This window comes from Equus asinus, chromosome 2 (assembly GCF_041296235.1).
Source record: "Equus asinus isolate D_3611 breed Donkey chromosome 2, EquAss-T2T_v2, whole genome shotgun sequence".
Classification (NCBI taxonomy): Eukaryota; Metazoa; Chordata; class Mammalia; order Perissodactyla; family Equidae; genus Equus; species Equus asinus.
In genome coordinates this window covers 131,239,735-131,262,090 of record NC_091791.1, presented here as the reverse complement: position 1 = coordinate 131,262,090, position 22,356 = coordinate 131,239,735, and the positions used below count along the sequence as shown (strand labels likewise).

The 22,356-nt window shown below is 51.6% G+C and overlaps 1 protein-coding gene across 2 annotated transcripts in view; it reads left to right on the top strand.

Moving 5' to 3' along the window:
* Nucleotides 1-21,863, top strand: part of CORO2B (coronin 2B) — a 139,754-nt gene extending 117,891 nt beyond the window's left edge. For both annotated transcript variants that reach the window (XM_044764641.2, XM_070499206.1), the window contains exons 4-12: nt 7,656-7,805; nt 8,481-8,645; nt 10,864-10,980; nt 11,116-11,220; nt 11,766-11,862; nt 15,329-15,441; nt 15,794-15,884; nt 16,089-16,228; nt 19,860-21,863. In XM_044764641.2, the coding sequence (XP_044620576.1) occupies nt 7,656-7,805; nt 8,481-8,645; nt 10,864-10,980; nt 11,116-11,220; nt 11,766-11,862; nt 15,329-15,441; nt 15,794-15,884; nt 16,089-16,228; nt 19,860-19,991 (1,110 nt within the window). In that variant the 3' untranslated portion in view covers nt 19,992-21,863. The remainder of the gene's footprint in view (nt 1-7,655; nt 7,806-8,480; nt 8,646-10,863; nt 10,981-11,115; nt 11,221-11,765; nt 11,863-15,328; nt 15,442-15,793; nt 15,885-16,088; nt 16,229-19,859) is intronic.
* Nucleotides 21,864-22,356: the final 493 nt, after the last annotated feature.

Below are 22,356 nucleotides of genomic sequence, written 5' to 3'. Positions count from 1 at the left end.
AGAGAGAGAGAGAGAGAGATGGAGAGAGAGAGAGAGAGAGAGAGAGAGAGAGAGAGAGGTCGCTGACATCTCAAGGAGAGGAGAGAGTGATCCCAGGAGAGAGGTGGAGGAACGAGAGGCAGGCCCCTCTGCCCGGTGGGCCCAGCTCAGCATCTTTTCTCTGCCTTCTATTCCTTTGCTCCTCCATCCAGCGGCTGCCCTCACCCCACCCCCTTCCCAGGAGAGATGCTGCCTCTCCTGGAGGAGCTGGGGGTGGGATGGGACAGGATGTCAGCCCTGCTGGAAGCAGCCAGAAGCCACCCACCACCCAGCCCTCCTACACACACACACACACACACACACACACACACACACACACACACACGCAAGCTCGAGAACCAATACCTCTTGAAGCTGGAAGGGAGCAACACACTCCTTTTAGAGATGGAAGGACAGCAGCCCCAAGAGGCCTCACCAGCGCACCTGGCAGAGAAGCTAGCAGGGTGGCAGTGTGGCTCAATCGTTAAGCAGCCAGACTCAGGAGGCCACAGGCCTAGGCTCAAATCCTGCCTCTGCCACTTCCCAGATCTCTGACCTCAGGCTAGCTTCTTTACCTCTCTGCTGTAAAATGGTGATCACATTGGACTTGTATGAGAACTAAATGGATGTAAAAGTGTGTCTTAGCTACTAAGAACTCCATAAACATTAACTGCTACTTTCTTGCTACTTTCTTGCCCTAAGTGGGGACCAAAGCAAATAAGTGGCCCCAGTGAGGGGTGGCCAGAGGGCTGGGAGTCAGAGACCCAGTGCTCTTTCCACCGTATCTCACTCTGTGCTCGTTGAGCCCCAGATAGGCCTGCCATCACTGGTATCCAAGAAGGACTAAGAGCTGAGCCTCAAAATCCAGGAAAGAAACTCCCCGCTAGGTCCCCCTTGCAATCCAGGACTATCTACCCAGCTCACCGCTAGCCAGAGTAAGAGCCAGCCTGCGCCCCCCGGATTGGGGGCTGAGTCATTGCTGAACTTGCTGATGGCAGAAAGGTGTCTGGGTTTCTTGGGTTCTTCCATTGGTTCATTCTTTCAACAAGTATGTCTTGGATGCCTATCTTGTGCCGGGCACTGTTGCTTGCCTCGGAGATAGGGCAGTGAATTAAAAGACCCCACCCCTCTATGGAGGAGTTGACCATCCAATGGGTGGCCTGGCAGGTTGTCTGTGCCCCAAGAAGGGTGACTTCTAGATCCTTGGAGTCAGGGAGCTGCATCTCTTTCCTGGAATAGATGGGCAGAAGGACAGACTATGCCCTCTCCAGGTTGTCAGATTCCATCCAGGGGAGAAGAAAGGGATGGGGCAGGGGCAGGGCTTCAGAAGAAAGGAACTGGATAGTTTGCCTGATTCAAATCCTGAGTTTGAGTCCCAGATCCTCGCTTCCTAGCTGTGCGACCTGAGCAAGTTTCCTACCCTCTCTGTACTTCATTTCCTTATCTGTGTAAGGATAATTATCAAAATAATAATAGTAGTAGTATTAGGTAGCACGTATCCTTTTATGTGTCCAGCCCCACATTTACTCATTTCCTTAAGTTCTCTCGCAGCCGCCTCACAGGACTCAGCAGTAGATGCTCAGCCGTGCTCCCTCCTGGGGCCTCAGGCAGCCTCTCTCACCTCCCTGGGTTTGGAGGGATTTGTTTCCCATGGTGGCAAACAGTGAGGTGGTCAGAAGATATCAACATTAAGGTAGACTTTGAGATTCTACCTCTTGTTTAGGTGAGTGACGATAAACTCAGTTTCTAGGAGTAAACAGAATAATTGGCAAGAAATGGGGAGGTGAGAGTTCCAGGAGCCTCCTGGCTCTGGGCAAGACCCTCACCATTGAGCTCATCTCACTGCAGAAGACGTGAAAGTTGCTGTGATCCTGGCTCCAAGCAATGTATCTGTGGAGGGGTTGGATGGAAATCCTAGGGCCGATGACTCTGTGATGTAGTACAGCTAAATTGGATGCTTCCAGAGCGTGGAACCCATGTCTTATACTTTCCTGTTCCGCCCCACACTACTCAAAACAGAGTTGCTTTTTAAGTAAATACTAAGGAGTTGGAATCCATATCTTCTCCCAGCTACTTAGGGCCACTGGGAACTCCAGTTTTTCCTCTGAGCTCCTATACCAAGATACAGACAATAAATAGTGTCCGTTTGCTGTAGCTGTATAACAAGCAGATCCCCTAAATGGAGCATTCTTTCCCTTGGGAGCAGTGTTGTCAGAGGGGCTCAGCAGGCCTTCACAGGGCCCTGACACTCAGTCACTAATGGCCACGACTCTTAGTGTGTCGCAAAGCGGAGAGACCCAACCAGACACCTTCATAATCACATAATAATTTTAAAGAGGAAATTTATGCTGCATTCCATAAAATGGAGACAAACTTCATACTACATACATTGACTAGACAGGGGGCAACAAAATGCACATGAAAAATATAAATCACATCTAAAATTTGATCTCTATAAAACTTGTATATAATCCGTAATTAATATTAAGCAAGCATTGTTAAGTATTATTAAGTGCTTGGTAACCTGCTTGATAGGGTATATGTTTTTATCTTTATTTAGTCTTCATAGCAACTACAATTATGGGTGTGATTATTCTTACAGGTGAGAAGACTGAGGCTCAGAGACGCTAAGTAATTTGGCTAAAGTCTCACAGCCAATAAGGTCAGAGCCTGGATTTGAACTGAGCTTGTCTCACCCCAAAGCTCTCACCTGGTTGGCCAGCGGCTCCCTCCCCCGGACACAGGGACACTTGGTTTTGTAGCCTTATTAACCGTGCTTGTCAGCCACCTTTCCTTAGCCTTGGCCGCAGGCGTCTGCTCTCCCCACCACAGTGCTGTGAGCCACTTGAGACCAAGGACTGTCCCCCGTGTCTAACGTGTGTGACACAGGGAGGGGCTGAGCATATTTTGTTGGATTGAATGTAACTGAGTTAAACAGGGCTCTGACCCCAGGACCTGTGGAGGGGACAGTCCCGGGCACAGCTGGCTCGTTGGAGAGAGTGCTTTTGCCACTTTCCCCCTCCCCTTCCTTCCAGAAATCCGGTTTGGCAGACCCTATTGGATTTCCTGTTGAATTAAAGCACCCTCCCAGAGCGACCTCCGGGCAGGTCCACAGCGCTCCTCCCACCCATCCACTCTTTGTTTCCAACAAATCCCTTGAATACTGAGGGATTAGAATTCCTTTTCCAGCTACTTAGGCCCACTGTGAACTCCAGCTCCTCCTCTGCACTCCTATAGCTTGTGGTACCCACTCTTTGCTGTAAGGACAGATCAAGCAGAGCCATTGCCCCACCCTCCACCCCATGATGTATTCAGTGATGTCAAAAGCAGAGAAGTGTGAAAGGTTAACTAATACCTTGTCAATGTGCAGCTGAGAAAACCAGGGCCCAGGGAGGAAGTGGCTGCTATCTAGTGGAGATAAGGCAAGGCTCTTTCTCCTTCTCTGTGGGACATTTTTCACCTGGGTTCCCCAAACCCTGCCCAGGACCCTACATCTCACAGTTATTGGTAAAAACAGCTCTTGGCTTCCCCCTGCCACCCTTGGCTCCCCAGGACTTGGATCCAGTCCAGGGGCTGAGCTGGGGACAGACACTACCCGCCTTCCCTGTCCCCTTGGCTTAGCCCCTAGCTTCTCACGCAGAGCTGTCACACCAACAAATCAGCTTGTGGCTGGAAAGGCTCACACTTACGAGGACTCTGAAGCCCAGTTGGTTTAATGCACACCCCTCTAAAGGTGCACACGTCCCAGTTGATCTTCTAGACGAGGAGCCTGAACCCCAGAGAGGTTAACTGGCTGGTCCAAGATCACATAGCCGGTCAGTGAGATAGGAGCCCGGGTGCAGCCTCGCCACACAGCTCTGCGTACCACTGCCTCCATCTGGCCCCTGAGGCACCCAGGGAAACCTCAACTGGCTGCTCAGGAATTAGACTATTCTGGGCCAGGGTCTTTCTGAAACTCCACCCAAGCAGGGCTTCTTTGGGCCCTGGTGACCAGGTGTGACACACATGGCCTCCGGCCTCCGCTGTTCCCTGCCAGCCTGCTCCACACCAGCCAGGCCAGCTGCCTGCAATTGCCCCACTCACTGTCCCCAAACCCACACACCCCGGCCGTTTGTGTGTCTCTTCACCCTTCCCCACATTCCCAGTCTGTTTTCAAACATGGGTCAACATGCCCTCTTCTAACCTGCTCCTCCCAGACCATCCCACCCCGTCACCCCCAAGACTGCATTCGAGGCTCCCCTCAATCTGTGCTCCTGTGGGTTCTCAGCCTTGCCAGCCCCACTGTGTGCTGCTCAAGAGCAGGCACGGGGCCAGCTCTGCACCCATCCCATGACTGGCAAGGGTCTGGCTCTTAAGAGGTGCGTGTGGAATGAATGAGGCTCAACTTTCTGTTTCAAAGATCTTTCTCAAAGCCCAGAGGCCACTCTCCTGCCTCAGTCAACATTTACGCATTGAATGACTTGGTATCCGTGCATGTGCATACTTGTCCGCTGTCCTCAAGATGCTGTATGAGGTGTCTATAGACACGGTCCTCTGCCCCCAAACGCCTCCACACCAGCCTGACATTCGGCCCCTTGAACTCTCATCTCCTTGAGTCTGAAAGCTTCTTGAGCTTCCTACTCAAGTGCAAACAAGGGTGGCCAGTGAGCATGGAAGAAGGTGCCCAGTATTTCTAGGGATAAAAGAAATGCAAATCCAGACAGAAGGCATTTCATCCGAGGGGCACATCCATGTTTGAAGATACAGTTTTAGAGAGACAGGGAAAGCAGCACCCTCAGACTCTGTTGGGGAAAACTGGGATAGCCTTTGGGGACAATTTCATAGTAACTATAAAAAAATGAAACGCTGCCAGGCAGTTGTCCTACAGGAATACTCACACCCGTGCACAAACCGCATTACAGGGCTATTAACCATAAATGAATTGTACGGTGCAAATGGGGCAGGACTCAGACGTCCGTGGATGAAGGGTGATTAAACCCATCATGGCACAGGCATACAACAGATGTCCCTCTGGCCACTTAAAAAGAGAAGGCAGGGGGCCAGCCCTGAGGCCGAATGGTTAAGCCCATGTGCAGCGGCCCAGGGTTTCGCCGGTTCGGATCCTGGGCGCGGACATGGCACTGCTCGTCAGCCACGTTGAGGCAGCGTCCCACATGCCACAAATAGAAGGACCTGCAACTAGAATATACAACTATGTACGGGGGCTTTGGGGAGAAGAAGAGAAAGAAAAAAAAAAGATTGGCAACAGATGTTAGCTCAGGTGCCCATCTTTAAAAAAAGAAAGAAAGAAAGAAAAAAGATAAGGTAGATCTGCGTGTAGTGGTGCGGAAAGATGCCCTCTCTGCTGTTACGTGAGAGAAGAAAGTTGCAGAAGCACGAGTATGATAGCATCCCTTGGGTAAAAACAAATGTGTGTCTGTGTGTGTGAGAGGAGTGTGTCGGGGTGTCGTGTGTGTGGGGTGTGGTGTGTGTGGTATGTGTGTGTGTGTAGTGGGGTGGGGGTATGTGGTATGTGGGGGGGTGAGGGGATGTTGTAGTTGGGTGTGTGCCTGGTGTGGTGTGTATTGGGGTGGGGTATGGTGTGATGTGTATGTGGTGTGTGTGTGCCTAACCCAAGCATTAGTCTCCTCTCTTCAAGGATCACTTCCTCTAGTACATTTGGGGACAAGAGGACTGTGTGTCTTACCGGTGACTACTGAGTCATCTACCTCGGTCCCTACTCTGCCCTCCCTGCCATTTCCAGATCAGACCTCATCTTGGAATGCCCTTGCACTGGGCCTGTCCAGGACAGATCATGGGGCATGCTGGATGCCCTTTATGTCACCTCCCTCTCCAAGGCCCCATCACCTTGCAGGGCTGCGTGGGAGGGCTTTACTGAGAGCTGGAGCAAGCAAAGGAGATTACAGTGGGGATGGGAAAACATTCAACTGTCCCCTAATTATAAACTTTTCTCGAGTGTGTCCTTAAACTGAGAATGGTGCACCTAAAGGTGACCCCAAATCCTTGATGGGACCCTCCTTCCTTACCCTGAAACCTCCCGTGTCTACAGGCACAGAGCTGGGTCTTTGGGAGACACACTTGTGGGGAATCCTAATTCCTATAGTCTGAGAGCAAAGTGCCAAGGAGGGACACCCGCCAAGGGAGTTCCCTCTGGGGCACCCCCAGTTCCCAGCCTTGCTACCCCTCCCTGGGACGGCCTTTGGCTTTCTTTCACATACTTCCCCTGTTTCTTCATAGCCTTCAGAATTACAGTCGAATGGCTAAGATTCCATGTTGATAGGACATGTGAAATGGTTCCCCTAATGTTGGTCCCTTAGTGTTTCTGCATTTGCTGTGTTGCAACGAACATCTTCACATGTGGAGGTTTTTGTCTATACTGGATTTAGGAGTGAAATTACTAGGTCAAAGAACATAATACAGATGTCTTTATGATTCCTGCTAAAGATTGCCAAATGGCTTCTAAAAGATTACCTTGATCGGTAATACTACCAACCCTGATTGAATCTACGAGTGGCAGTATGATCTTACCGACACTGGCTCTTTTTTTTTTTCCAGTTGGCTATTTTAAAAGATCATGAATGGTATCTCAAAGCTGTTTTTCCTGTTTTTCTCCTTACTAGCAAGGGTGGAGTTCAGATTTTCAAAACGTTTGTTTTAAAGATGTCCTCAGTTGTAGTCACGTGTGTTCTTTCCTCTCCTTCCAGTTAGATCATAACAAATAGCATTAATGATGATAATAACAACAACTATAACAAGAATGTCAATTCCTTAGGTATTCAGAGCACTTTACAATTTACAAATTTCATAACCAGTAGCTTATTTTATTCTACCTGTAGGCAAGGCAAAGATTTTTTTCCCCATTTATAGATGAAACGGCTGAAACTACGCAGAGCATGTTTGGCTAGAGAAACAGAGGTTCACCAGGGCTGATGCAAATGACCAGGGGGTTATTCAAGGATTGCAGAGAAACTGAGTTTCTCTCTCTCTGGGACCACATGGTCTCTTCTCTCTGCTTCTCTGTGTGTCTCATCCTCCTCTCTGCAGATCATCTCTTTCTGCTTCTTTATCAGCATCCGTACGTCTGAAAATAGCAGCTGCGTCCAGGCTCTGCCCGTCCTTTCGGCTTGGGCCCAACATTTCCTCAGTCTCTGCCCCTTAGTTCATCATCTCTCAGGAGAGACTCAGGGCCTCCCAGCCTCCCAGATGGGTTTCCCTCTGCTCAGGTGTCCACCCTGGGTTGGGGAGAGGGTGGGGGACAAGGCCACGTGGTCAAACAGAGGAGCTGGGGCTGAAGGCACATCTCTAGAAGGGTGTGGAAAGGGAAGCAGAGATAGGCTTCTGACACAGCCCTTGCTGAAAGCTGCTTGGGGTGTGGTCCTCTGGGCCTGGTTAGACCATAACAATAACAACATGCCAGTAATAATAGTTGCCGAGATCTGCAGAGACTTCTCGGAGAAAACCCTCCCAAAAGTAAAGAGGAGATGTTCTCTTTCCTTTCTGACCACACCCTGGAACCTCCCTCAGGCCTCGGTCAGGCTCTGCCCACTGCCCTGCCAGGGAGGTGCCTCACCAGGAAGACCTCGGAAAGCTTCTCCTGGGCCTGCCCACCCAACCTAGGCTCTCTGTTGCCCCTGCAGGTGCGGATCTGGGAGATCCCCGAGGGCGGGCTGAAGCGGAACATGACAGAGGCTCTCCTGGAGCTGCACGGGCACAGCCGGCGCGTGGGGCTGGTCGAGTGGCACCCCACCACCAACAACATCCTGTTCAGTGCTGGCTACGACTACAAGGTGGGCAACTGGGGGGGGCAGCTGTGGCCAGAGCCAACTCAGTGGGGAGGGGCAGGGAGAGAGAAGGGCATCTTTGGGGGGGCCTGTAGGGAGCACTATTACTTTCCTGAGCATGTTAACCAATACTATCTCATCCATTCATTCATTCACTACACATGACTGAGCATCTTCTCTGCACCCCATCATTCCTGGGCTCCACAGAGGCTGGAGGCATCTCTGTTGCCTTTTCTGGCACTGATGGACTGGAGGAGAATGCCCACCCTCTCTGCCTGGCCACTTCTTAACTAAGAAGTGGATGCTGCCCTCCTGGTAGGAAAAAGGAGCAACTGAAGCTGCTAGAGGGAAGAGAAAAGAGCCCAGCCCCTACCCGCAGGGAGGCCCTCAAAAGAGGAGTGCCAGCTGCTCAGACTTGGCAAGGAATGTTTATCCTTCTTGCTAGTTGCAGAAACTGAGCCCAGGCTGGGTCTGGGATTGACCCAAGGATATTCGTGGATTTGTGTGACCGGGACACATCAGCCTATGATGCAGAACCCAATGACACCGTCCTGCATCCCAGGACACCTGGGGCTCTGCACAGGGTGTCTCTCCCAGAGCCAGTTGGTGCAGACCAGGGACAGGCGCCCCATGACAGCAGCAGCAGCACTGGCCCCACTTCCTGCATGTCCACCCTCCCAGGTCCTCATCTGGAACCTGGACGTGGGTGAGCCAGTCAAGATGATCGACTGCCACTCGGACGTGATCCTCTGCATGTCCTTCAACACCGACGGGAGCCTGCTCACCACCACATGCAAGGACAAGAAACTGCGTGTGATCGAGCCCCGCTCCGGCCGCGTTCTGCAGGTGAAGCCCCACATTTTTTCGGGGGGAAGGGAAGATATTGGGACCTGGGGTTCTGCTTTCAGCCAGACCTGGAGGAAAAGGCTGTGCCAGCTCTCCTTCTCTCATGCACCGGTCCTGCACCTGTTGACCAGCCTGTCTGTTCTGGGCCCTTCTCAGCTCATAGGAACCCTGCCTTGTTCTGGGTGGCGAGGGACCTCAGTACCCTTTCTCATCAGCCCTGGGTTTCTTCTGGCCTGCTCTGGGGGCCCAGCTGGTGAAATCCTTCAACATATAAATCCCTGGGTTTTGACCGAACCCAATCATGGGCACAGGAGGAGGGGCCTTTGAACTCACTGCCCAGCCATCTTCATGGGATGAGCCTGGCAGAAATGGCTCAGAGTGCCAGCTCACCTCCAAGTGGGGAGGTTGATTGTGAACGTAGCTCCAGTTTTAGTCTTTGAGTCTCCTGTGTCTTGACTGTGAGGAAGGGATTATATGCCATTTGGGAGTAAGAAATTAACATTTCTTGAGCACCTACTGTGTGCCAGTCATGGAGCTAGGTGGGATGGAAAATTTAGATGAAATTTGAGGTTTACCTCCTACACTAGAAAGGACTGATGCATGACCTGGTTGTGTTTATCTTGAAAGAGTCCAATATTGCAAGACCAGAAAGTCATCTGGGGCCGGCCTGGTGGCACAGCAGTTAAGTTCGCACGTTCCACTTCGACGGCCTGGGGTTCGCTGGTTCGGATCCCGGGTGCGGACATGGCACCGCTTGGCAAGCCATGCTGTAGTAGGCATCCCACATGTAAAGTAGAGGAAGATGGGCACGGATGTTAGCTCAGGGCCAGTCTTCCTCAGCAAAAAGAGGAAGATTGGCCGCAGATGTTAGCTGGGGGCTAATCTTCCTCAAAAAAAAAAAAGAGAAAGTCATGTACTGATACTACTATAAATACTAATAATCATGGTTATTAGCAGCATCAGTACTCACCAGCATTGACTCAGAGCTCGCTGTGTGGCACACACTACGCCAAGAGCTCCACCTCAGTCAGTACTCAGAACAGTCCCTCTGAGGGGCTGCTGTTACCCTCCCATTTCACACATGGGAACACTGAGCCTTGGAGAGCGTCGGAGACTTGAATCTCAGTTACAGGAGGAGCTAGAATTCAAACCCGGCGCCGATGCCGAGCAGAAAAGACGTTAGAGGGCAGAGAATCCAGCCTCCACCTCACAGACATGGACGCAGGCCCAGAAGGGGTGAGGGACTCCTCCCAGGTTACACTTTTTTGACAGACCGTGGAACTAAAATCCAGAGCAAGTGACACCAGCCTGGGTCTTTGCATGGCTCCACCAGCCTCTGGTCTCTGGCCTGATGCTGACTCATCCTGGCAAAGAACCATGTGGGTCAGGAGGAAAAGGAGGTGTCATGAGCTGAGAGGCAGGAGAGGAGGCAGAGGATGGCCCAGCTCAGATGGAGCCCCTGGCAAGGGGAAGTGTTGCTCAGGGAACCGGCTGAGTCCGGCTGAGTCCGGGTCCTCCTGCACCTCTGGGTCCTCCCCTTGGAGCTTCCTCCCGGTAGGGATGGTTGTGAGGTATTGTGGCGAGAGCGCTTGCAGTTCTGGTGCTGCTGGACTTTGTCAGTGTTAGCTCCCTGCCTCCCGGGTGGCTCTGGGATGTGCAGAGAGACCTCTGTCCTGGTCCCGGGGCTCAGTGCTCCACATCACCCGTATTCGTGTCATGGGGCTACCACAACAAATACCACAAATGGGGCGGCTTACAACAACAGAAAGGGATCCTCTCACAGTCTGGAGTTCAGAAGTCCGATGTCAAGGTATGGCAGAGCCGCACTCCCTCCGGAGGCTCCCGGGGAGAACCCGTCCTGGCCTCTTCCAGCTTCCAGTGGCTGCTGGCTTCCTTAGCTTGTGGCCGCATCACTCTGGTCTCTGTCTCCGCAGTCACGTCACCTTCTCCTCCGTGTGTCTATGGGATCTGCCTTTGCCTGTCTCTCATAAGGACACTCATGATGGCACTGAGGGCCCACTTGGATGATCCAGGGCCATCTCCCATCTCAGGATCCTTAACTTAAAATTACATCTGCAAAGACTCTTTTCCAAATAAGGAAACATTCACACTTCCGGGGATTAATACGTGGACATATCTTTTGGGGCCGCCATCCAGCCCACCACAGTCCCCTGGTGTCTGGGGGCCCTGGCTCACCAGCTGTCTCTGTCCCCGTCAGGAGGCGAACTGCAAAAACCACAGAGTGAACCGGGTGGTGTTCCTGGGAAACATGAAGCGGCTGCTCACCACGGGGGTCTCCAGGTGGAACACAAGACAGATCGCCCTCTGGGACCAGGTCAGCCGCAGGGAGGCTGAGTGTTAACAGAAAAGGATGTTTCATGTTAACTCTGGGGCCTCTGCTGGGGTTTGGGAAGGTGAGGAGCTGTCCTGCCTGGACATCGGCTGACGCTGGCCCCGCTCCGGTCCACAGGAGGACCTGTCCATGCCCCTGATAGAGGAGGAAATTGATGGGCTCTCCGGCCTCCTGTTCCCCTTCTATGACGCTGACACCCACATGCTCTACCTGGCTGGAAAGGTACTAGAAGGTTGGGGGGGGTGGGACTGGGGCAGCCTGTGAGAGACCCCGCCCTGCTCCCCTAAGAAGAGCCAGCCTGACCTCTCTGGCCTTCCCCTGACCCAGCCTGGGTCTCACCCTCTTCCATCGAAACCTACCCTCAAGTTGGACACTCATTCTCACTGAAATTCAATCACGAAGAATTCCCTCAGAGGTGGGCTGGAGAGGGTTTTCTGTTGGAATAAGATCAGAGCCTGAAGTGCAGAGGACAATGACTAGTGATGGAATGTGAGGAACCTGCCAGGAGATCTTTGACAAATATGGCCTTGTTTGTTAGAAAGGCTGTCCATAGTCACACGCACGGTGCGCAAAAACACACACACACACACACACACACCCAGCAAGTCCCCTGTGGCAGACCCACCGGGGGTCTAGAGGCCAGGTCTCCCTGGTCTTTTGACCACCTCTGGGGCACAGCAGAGGCTCTTTCAGCAGACCTCAGGGACCAGAGCCTGCTCAGCCCTCGCCTCCCCCTGCCTTCCTCACCTCCCTCTCCTTGCCCCCAGGGAGATGGAAACATCCGGTACTACGAGATCAGCACTGAGAAGCCCTACCTGAGTTACCTCATGGAGTTCCGCTCCCCAGCCCCGCAGAAAGGCCTCGGTAAGGCGGTCCAGAGGCTGCCGTGGCTGTTAGGCTATGGAAGAAGAGCCTGGACATTTGGCTCATGGGATCTCCCTCCCCGCCAAATGAAAACTCAGACGCAGAAGGCCACAGCTCATGGGCAAGTCAGAGTTGAACCTACAGGTGTTGCCCCTATGAAGGCCAGCCTGCCCTCCTCCAGCCAGCCTGTCACCACCCACTTGACCGGCTCCATCATTCCGTGACGCTGGCATCCTCCGCCACCTCTGGTTATCAGCAGCCCACACCATATCTTCATCCCCATTGCAGAGGGGGAAGCTGAAGCCCAGCATGGTTCTGACACTGGGGGGAGGTGGTTCAGCAGCCAAAGGTCAGAGCAGGGGCTAGACGCAGGCCCCTTCTGGAAGCCTCTGAGAAGCCAGGATTCCTGGTCCCCAGGAACAGCTCTATCCTTGCCTGAGAGGAAGGAGGAAGTTCCAGGTTGTCCCCATCACTGCATCCCCAGGACCCCCAGGTTCTCAGGCAAATCCTAGAGAGGACCCAGGATTGACGGAGTGTAGTGAGTCAGGGTGGGGGGCGAGACATTCTGGACACCCCACACTCTCCCGCCACGAAAATCTTACAGTGAAATTGTCATTCTTATTAACTAACCCTGGCAGTGCACACTATTCAGCTGTTCCCCATTTGGGGTCCAAATCACCCAGTAGAAGAAATCTCTTCAGAGGCTCTGTTCCCACCCTCCTTAGGACTTGAGTCTGGCTTGTTCCCTCAGAGGATCTGGTATTATGGACAGGGCCTTAGGGCCAGCTTCAAAGACATCAGGGCTAGAAGCCTGGCCCAGTGACCAACAGGAAAATGGAGGCCCAGACGTATGCCCAAGGTCCTAACAACCCCTGCGGTCCTAACGGCCGTTCCATTGACTTCACCCTTCCCCAACTCTCTGTCATCCTCAGCTTCCTCACTGTCATCTCTTTATCAGATAGTATAAAAAGCAGCCTGGACTTTGGAGCCCGAACTAGGTTTATTTTCGGATTCAACTGCATACTTACCCCTCTGAGTCTCGGTTTTCCTCATCTGTAAAATAGGGATAATCAAACCTACCTTGAGGGGCTCTTGTGAAGCTTAGAAGCCGTGTGTACAATGCACCTGGCAGAGCACCTGCTCCTTCATGTAGCTGTTCAACAAACATTTAATGCGTGCCAGCCAGGTGCCAGACGCTGCACTAGGTCCAAGGGTGCAGTGATAAATAAAACAGAACACGACCTTACTCACTTTCCACTGAGGGGCAGACAGACCATAAACAAAGAAGGAAGGAAAATATTGATGGTAGTAAGTTCTAAGCAGAGAATCAAATGGGGTGATAGGACACAGAGTGACTGGCGGTGATTTTAGACCAGGTGGTCAGAGAAGGCCTCACTGTGGAGGTGGCATTTTAAGATAAGCTCTGAAAGGCAGGAAGGGGCAAAAGGAAAGACAGCAGGAAGACCAGTTAGTTCAAAGAATGAGCCTGGCATGTTCTAGGAATGGAAGGGCGGTCAACATGGCTAAGCACGGAGTAGACTCTGACATAGCGCAAGATGGAGAGAGCGTCAGGAGACTGAGCTGGAGAGGTGGGCAGGGGCCAGATCCGGGGGGGTGCATTAGACAGGGTGTATTAGGGTTCTCCAGAGAAACAACCAAATGTATGTAGAAAGGGATTTATGAGGAATTGGCTCCCATGATTATGGCGGCTGAGAAGTCCCACAATCTGCCATCTGCAAGCTGGAGAATGACGCCAGGAAAGCCAGTGGTGTAATTCAGTCTGAGTCTGAAGGCCTGAGAACCAGGGGAGACGATGACGTAAATCCCAGTCTGAGGGCAGAAGAAGATGAGAGGAGACGTCCCAGCTCAAGCAGGGAGGCAGAATAAAAGAGGCCCCTCCCCCCTCCTCCGCCTTTTGTTCCACTCAGGCCCTCAACTGATTGGGTGATGCCCACCCCCCTCGAGGAGGGCAGTCTGCTTTACCGAGTCCACCAGCATGTGAAATTAACCATCACACGGGGGAAGGGTTTGGATTTTTGGGGAACTCACTGGAAGGTCTTCTTTTTCTTGGGGGTGACGGGCGTTGGAGATGGGGCAATGCTATGTGACCTAAAAGGTTAATTTAAGATTGCTCTTGCTTCTGTAGGGAGATTGGATTGGGAGAATGGATTTTGAAAGGGCAGGAGGGAGGCAGAGAGGCCAGTTAGAGGCCTTTGTGAACTTCTAGGCAAGAGAGGATGGTAGCTTGGGGGATGGCCTGAAGACAGGGAGGAGAAGATAAGCCCAGAAGATGTGTGGACAGTATTGTCAGCAGGACGTAGGGAGGAGAGGGAGGAGCCGAGGATAACAATTTCTACTCATCCTCCTCACCTGTGGCGACTACTGAGCATTTACCATGAGCCAGGCACTTCCTGTAGATTCAAAGTGCCTAAGGAGCTCACCACAGGCAGGTCACGTAAGTGGCAGAGCCAGAACTCAAACCCAAGTCCAGTGGCTTCAAATTCCACTTGGGTACCATTAGGCCACTTCTCTCCAGTGCCTGGAATTCCCTTATCTGGAAGAACAGCCCTCCATTCCAGTCGAGAAGAGGTAGAACCTTAACTCATACTCACATCGTGAGGAAAGAACTAGTGTTACCTGTGCTCGTCACGGTGCCGGGTAGTTACTGAGCATCTTTGTGCTCAGTCCCCTGACCCCCTCACGAGGGCACCACGGCCCTCCACTGAGCAGCCAAGGGACCCGAAGCTCCGAGGAGTAGTGATTTGCCCAAGAGCTCCCAGCCAGGAAGAGGGGCAGAGTCAGGATTCAGACCCAGGTCTGTACGACCCCAAAGCTTGTGCTCTCAACACCACACTGCACAACTCCCCCAGTGAGTGTCCAGTCGGTGCAGCTCCTAGGCACACCGTGGCTAGTGCACACACGCGGACAATATACACACACGCTGTTGGTCCTGGAAGACGTATGAGAGAACAGCTGTCTTTGGCTGCATTTAAATTCCTGGGGTGCGCGGGGGAAGGTTTCTCCCTCCTTCTTTCTCTCTGAGGACCAGTGACACAGAGGCTTAGGGAAGCCAGTTCGTTTCAGAAGGCTCTGTGGCTTATGCTGTGACAACACTCTGTGACCCTGGGCAAGCCCCTTCCCTTCTGACCCTCATGAGTCTCATCTGTAGACAGAATGGACTAGATTCAAATATTTCTGCAGCACCGTCCAGTTCTGAAAGGCCCCGATCCTAAAGTGTGCACCTTCCTGAGGCAGGTCTAGCCCACGGGGCTTATTTGAGAAGCTACCACCCAGAGACAGGCCCGATTCAAGAAGCCCCCAGCCCACCTGCTCCCCTCTCCTTGGATCGTTGCCTACACACCTAGTGCCCACACCCTGGGCCTTTCCCCTGGCCAAGGACCTCAGGGAGGAGGGGCATGGAGGGGGAATCCCAGGCCCCCCTGGAGTCGTGTGTGCCTGTCCACAGGGGTCATGCCCAAGCACGGGCTGGATGTGTCGGCCTGCGAGGTGTTCCGCTTCTACAAGCTGGTGACTCTCAAGGGCCTGATCGAGCCCATCTCCATGATCGTGCCCCGGAGGGTGAGTGAGGCTGGGCCCGCCTCCAAGGGCCCCCTGCATTGAATCCTAGCTCACTCGCCGCTGACTGTAAGCCTGGGGAAGCCCAGAAGAAGACATAAGTTATAGGTCCTGTGGACTGGGGTCTTCAGGCCCAATTTGGGGTGGGGGTGGGGGTGATTCTGAGGTGGGGACAGTTTGGCTTGCTCATGTATGCAGGGTGGGAATTCCAGGGGGGAGACACTGAGTGCAAAGCCTTGGAGGCAGCAAAGCAGGTAACACGGTTGGAGGTTGGCAAGGAGAAGCGTCTGGCTGGAGAACAGGGCTTCTCTCAGCAGCCCCCCATCTGTCCACTCTTCTGTTCCCCTCATTGCAGTCGGATTCCTACCAGGAAGACATTTACCCCATGACGCCAGGCACGGAGCCAGCTCTGACCCCCGATGAATGGCTGGGAGGCATCGACCGAGGTACTGCAAGGGGTGGGCTTCACAGAAGAGGCGCAGGGACTGCAGCCTTCGCCTGCGGTCTAGCTTGCCCCATTTCCCTTGCACATCCTCCTGTTTGAACTTCCCCTCACAATGGCCAACTGTCAAGCATGGTGTCAATGAGAGACACCGTCACCTGACAGTCCATCGAATGGTCAGTGAGAATATGTTCCTTGCCTTTCCTAGATCCTGTGTTGATGTCACTGAAAGAAGGCTATAAGAAGTCCTCAAAAATGGTATTTAAGGCTCCCATCAAAGAAAAGAAGAGTGTTGTGGTCAATGGAATAGATTTATTAGAAAATGTCCCACCTCGGACAGAGAACGAGGTAAGGAAATAAGTTATTACCTCCACAGGCCCTGGAGGAGTGAGACCTTACATTTCAATTATGGGCTTCAGGCCTTTAAGCCAGCTCCATTCTGAGGCATTTTTCTTTTGGTGACAAATACCATAAGTAACCTGCTATTGGCTTCCATTGCCTCTGACCCCAATAAATAGAGGCTGGCATATGGAACGGATATTGATGCCCCTCCCCCTACCTCAAATTCACTAAACCACAGAGTTATGTGTCTCCTCGTGAATCCATTTCAGAATGTCACTGTCTTTGGTGTTACGGGAGTTATAAAGTCCTGACTCACAGGGAACAGCCGGCCTCGTGCATTACAGCACTGCCTTCCCCCTGGTGTTGCATGGCCATGGGGTCTGACAATTTCCTGTTTTTGTGGAAGAGGCTGAGTGTTTATGAAAGTATTCTTTGTGCCGTTAGAATGGGAGCAGCTCAGTCAGGGGCAACCATAGCTAGGCCTTGTCCGTGTCCCCCAAAGGCTTCTCCTTCCAACCACACCCTCACTCCCTGGTGCCAATACAGTTCAGCTCAGCCGTGATCTGCAGAATGCCTTCCCTGTGCCAGGCACTTGGCTTGATGCAGCTGAAGTAGAGATGGCTGCATGGACCCACCTGCATTTGAATCCCGGCTCTGCCATTTCCTGGCTGTGCCTGAGCAAGTTTCCTGACTTTTCTAAGTCCATTTCCTCATGGTAAAATGGAGATATGAAATGCTGTGAGCATTAAAAAGATAATCCCTAAGTGTCTACCAGTCTTCCTGGCTCATATCAAGTGCTCAAAGTGGCTAACCGTATTAGCTAACTATTGCCATGTAACAAATTAGCCCCAAAACTGAGTGACTTAAACCCACAAACATTTATCTCATCGTTTCTTTGGGTGCCTGTGGCTCAAAGTCTTCATGAGGGTGTAGTTAAACTGTCAACTGAGGCCGCAGCCACATCTGAAGGCTCAGCCGTGGAAGGATCTCCTTCCAAGTTCACTCACATGGTTGTTGGCAGGACTCGTTTCCTCACAGGCTGTTGGGCTGAGGGTCTCAGTTCCTCATGGGTTGTTGGCCAGAAACCTCCCTCAGGTCCTTGCCAAATGGACCTCTCCAGAGGGCAGCTCAAAACATGGCAGCTGGCATCCCTCAGGGTGAGTGAGCAAGAGAGGGTGTCCACGATGGAAGCCACAGTCTTTTTGTGACCTAACCTTGGAAATGATATCCCATCACTTCTGCCATATTCTATTCATTGAAATAAGTGACTAGGTCCAGTCCACCATTGAGGGGAGGGGAGAACGTGGTGGGGGGGAATCTTAGAGGCTTCTTGTCACACCAACTTACAATTACCATTATGATTCATAAAAATAAAATGATTCCTGACCTCTGGGACTTCACAGTTCTGAGTCATATAGACAAGTCTATAAGAGGGATGTTCAGATTTCTAGGGCTGGATGAAATTATGTGATAAATAGGATTTGTTTCAAAATAATCCCCCGGGGGGGTGTGCAGGAGAAGTGGGTAGGAGTAGATACAAAGCAAAAATGGTCACATATTATCTGTTGAAGCTAGCTGATGAGTACCTGAAGGTTCATGAGGCTATTCTTTATACTTTTGCATATATTTGGCATTTTCCATTTAAAAAAATATATTTTTAAGTATCCTGAGAAGATAGAGATACCTGAGTTGCCACAGTAGCCCAGGTGGGCGTGAGTCAGAACAAGAGCCTGAATCCAGTTCTAGTATCGAGTGTGGAGAAGGCAGAGTGGAAGAGTAGTCACACTGAGTAACATCTAGCTATAGGCTTGTCTATATGAATCAGAACTGAGGACGTGGAGGACAATTTTAAAGGGTCTCTGAGCCAACAACACAGATGCCACAGTCTCTCTACATTAAAGCTTGTGCACCTCTTCGTTAGGAAGAAATTCGCTTAGAGCCTGCTAACTCTGGTTTACCAGCAATTTTAATCATCAGAGCAGATCAGAAGCAACTAATTAGAAAATGGGGCTGTAGGTGCTGGACACATTGGTCTGTGTGAAGAGACAATTGGTAGCTTGACCCAGGGGAGGAGTTTAATGGTTGCATAACTGTAACTTTACTAAATATCACTGAATTGTACACTTAAAATGAGTGAACTTTATTGTATGTGAATTATGCCTCAATAAAGCTGTTTTTGTGGAAAAAGCTAACCAATAAATTATGCAAAGAAATTTCAAGAACTTGGAAGGCACAAGACTGCATGGAATCATTTGGTGTGGGCAAAAAGCTTATCAGCCCCCTGAAGACACGTAACCAGGGCTGGTTTGTTGGTTAATTTTTTTTAAAGTCAATTAAAGGAAAGAATCATAAAAATGATATATACATTCTTTAAACCATTTATTTTCATTTAAAACAAAAACATAGATTCCTCCAACATATTTTGATGCAGCATCAAGGTCTTTTCTTTGAGGCCTCCCCCGGCTGGGGTCAGCTATGTCCCTCTCACATATATCGCACTTTAACTCCAATTTCCAGTTTCAGTTTCTTTTAGGTGGAACAGGAACTTAATGTCAATCTGAAAACAAAGCCCTAGTTTTCTCGGAGTTTTCCGCATTTTTTTTTAAGACTGGTTATTGAGGTCTAATTTACCTATGGTAAAATTCACTCTTCATAATGCACAGTTCCACAAGTTTTAACAAATGCATACAGCTGTGTAACCACTACCCCACAGTCGAGATGTAGAATATTCCCCAATCTTCTATGGTGACGTCATCCACACCTAGCTCAGCAGCAAGGTTTTTAGCATCACCTCTATCAAGACTTTCTAATGCATTCAACTTAGTTTTTATAGAAACAGCAACTTCTCTTTCTTGTGTTTATATCAGATTTAATTAAATTATGCAATTATAAGAACAAATTCGACTCACACCAGGAAATTTGAGGACAAACACAACTGCTTGTTGGTAACGTTCAACTTAAACATGTTGGAGTCCTCAAGTAGCCGCCTGCCTTCCAGGGCTCAGTGTTTTGTGAGCATCTGTCGATCTGTTTTACGCAAGAAATGGAGAGACTGGTTGATCCAGGGACTCATCTCCGTGAAGGGCTGTCAGGATACCTGTGCTTTGCCTGCACCCATGGCCACAAATGCATCACTGCCCAGTGCAAACCGCGGTATCCCCTTGGTAGTCCCATGTCAGCAGGAAAAAAGCTAGATTCCATTCTGTACCCTAAGCTTTCTTAAGAAGAGAAGGATGTAAAACATTTTAGAAAGGTTTCCATCCAGAATGGTAAATAAATTTGTTAGATTTGGACCCCTAAAAAGGTACGCTTAGGATGTTTGGAAAACTGGCCCGTGTGGACTCCCCCTTCCTTGGTGACCCTGAGCCGCTGCCTGAGGCAGCTCTGCACAGGCCACAGCTTTCTTTTTTTCCCACCTCACAGGGGAAAGTAGGGGCTATGAGCTGAGCCCGGAGAAAGGAGAGCTGCAGTGACATGAGTCACCTGGGACGCTAAAGTGGGGGGGCACTGGAAGGCCTGGGGGGAGAAGGGCAGAGGCTGCCATGGGGAGGGCGGGGCGGGGGTCTGGACTCAGGAAGTCACTTCTCACCTGCTCTCTCCCTGGCCCTCCACGGCCCCCTCTCTTCGTCCACCCCAGCTTCTCCGAATGTTCTTCCGGCAGCAGGATGAGATTCGGCGGTTGAAAGAGGAGCTGGCGCAGAAGGACATCCGCATTCGGCAGCTACAGCTGGAACTGAAAAACTTGCGCAACAGCCCCAAGAACTGTTAGCTCCCCGGCTGGGCTGCTTTCTAAGCCGATCTCTCCGTTGTTTCTACTCATCCCTTAACTTTCCCTTATCTGGTGATCCCAGAGACAGAGCCAGGACTGGAGCTGGGGGAGAGCCTGAGGACCTCACCTGCCACCTCAAGAACTGGAAGCTGACCTTTGACCTCTTGAACTCATGCTAATACAAGTCCCCAGCCTCCCCTGGAGACCCACCGCTACCAGCCCCTTTACCTGCCACCCCAGCAGGAGTCTCGGCTTCTCCTTGGCCAGGCAAAGACCATGGACTCCCTGAGGGGTGCTGTCAATGGACCAGGGAGCAGAGGGGGAAGCCAGGATCCCAGTAGACTTAGAACTTGACCTTTTCCCCTGCAAAGGGGGCTGGCAGGACATCTCAGCATTCCCTGCTGCAGCTCGCAACGTCCCTGATGGACCACACCGTAAGGGCCGGATTGCAGGTGTCAGCCATTCTCCCTTGCCTCCTCCCACCTCCCTCTATTCCCCTGAAGCCCTGCAAGCCTGATTCTCCTGACAAGGGTTGCAAGCAGCCCAGCTCCTTTCTGTCTCTTGCCCTCTCTTTCTTGTCTTCAGGGAATTAAGAGGATTGCTCGCCAAGGCCATAATGACCCCTTGCCTTCCCATGATTCTCTTCGAAGCTCTTGCAACACCCTTTTCCCATTTAATTCGTGAGGCAGGGAGGGTAGGGAAAAGTGTCCCCATTTTACAAATGACAGAACCGAGGGTTGCAATGGGGAAGTGACTTACAAAGTCACCCAGCGGGTCAACAGTGGACACAGGACCAAGACCTACGGTATCCAGACCCCGAGGCCAGGGCCCTTCCCACTGCATCAAGATGCCAATTCCATGGGGGCTTCGCCAGTGCCCAAGTCTCTGTGGAGATTGAGAACTGGAAGCTACTTCTACTGTCTGCCCCACACCAGTAGTGCCAATGCGTCACACTGCCCAGTTGAGGCCCCTCACACTCAGTGCCCCTACATTCCCCTGGCCCCCGCCCTTGGCTCTCACCCCTCCGGGGACTCCCTCTGAGATGAGGCCTCTTCCTCCTGGAAGATGAGGCTGAGGAGGGTGGAGCTCGGCCCTGGGGAAGGCAGAGCAGGGTCTGATTGCTTCAAGAGAGGCTCTGCATGTCTCTCGCCACTGCGATCTCAGCCACTCTCAGCCTTACACTAGCAGGATGACCACAGCCCCTCACGTCAGTATGCACTTTAAAGTTTACGCAGTTCTTTGACACGTAAGATATCACGGAGCCTCACATCCACTCCGGGAGGTAGGGCTCATTCTCTCCGTTTTACAGATGAAGAAACCAAGAAGTAGCCCGAGGTCACGGGACTCTCAACCGCCACATTTCATTCGGTCTTCTACACATTTTCTTTTTCTCCTCCTTTTCTCCCTTCATTTCCCACCACCCATAGAGTCCATAAACACTGTTCTTGTCAGAAAAGTCACGGTTTGAGGTGAGATCTGGCCTGGGGATCAAGAAATGGGTGTCCACTCTTCTCTCTCATTAGCTAGGATCAACTAGATGCATTATACTCCTCACCTGCTCGTCCCATGGCCACCCTGCAGGACATCCATCGAGAGGCCAGAGCTCCCTCGGCCCCTCCAGGTGACCTGGGCAGGGAAAGCCCCCCACTCCTTGGGCTTTCCCTCCAATAACCTTCCCCCCCGCCCCCGGCCTGCTAAAGCAGGGTCTCCTCACCGCCCACTCCCTGCAGCTAGACAGTGTCCGCTCTCATCTGTTCTTCCGCACACTTCTCAAGCTTTTCTTTCTTCCCCATTGACCTTTGCGGTCTTCTGTGATTATTTATGCTGCCTCCCAAGGATAGAACTGAAATAAAATGTTTTCAACTTATCAAAGCTGGGCACGGCCATCTCATTTAACCCCAGTGGGTTCCTGCTCTTGGCCACCATGGTATCTTGATGGTCAACTCCCCAGTCATGGTTCCTTCTGGAACAACAAGCCACGTCTGTATCTACAGATATAATCTCACGCTTTCATTCATCTACAGCAAGGCTTCTGAACCTCAGCATGATTGACATTTGGGGCCAGGTAATTTTTTGCTGTGAGGGCTGTCCCATGCACTGTAAGATGTTTAGCAGCATCCCTGGCCTCTGCAATAAGATGCCATAGCAACCCTACCCAGTTGTGTCAAATAAACGTGTCTCTAGATATCACCCAATGTCCCCTAGGGTGTCAAAATCGCCCCCAGTTGAGAACCTGTGTCCTACAGTGATTCAGCAGGCATCTGCTCTATACCCAGCCCTGTGTCGGGACCTGGGGGACACCAGCGTTTCACAGTGGAATTATGCTTTGCAGTTTACAAAGCACTATTCCGCGTCCTTGACTCTT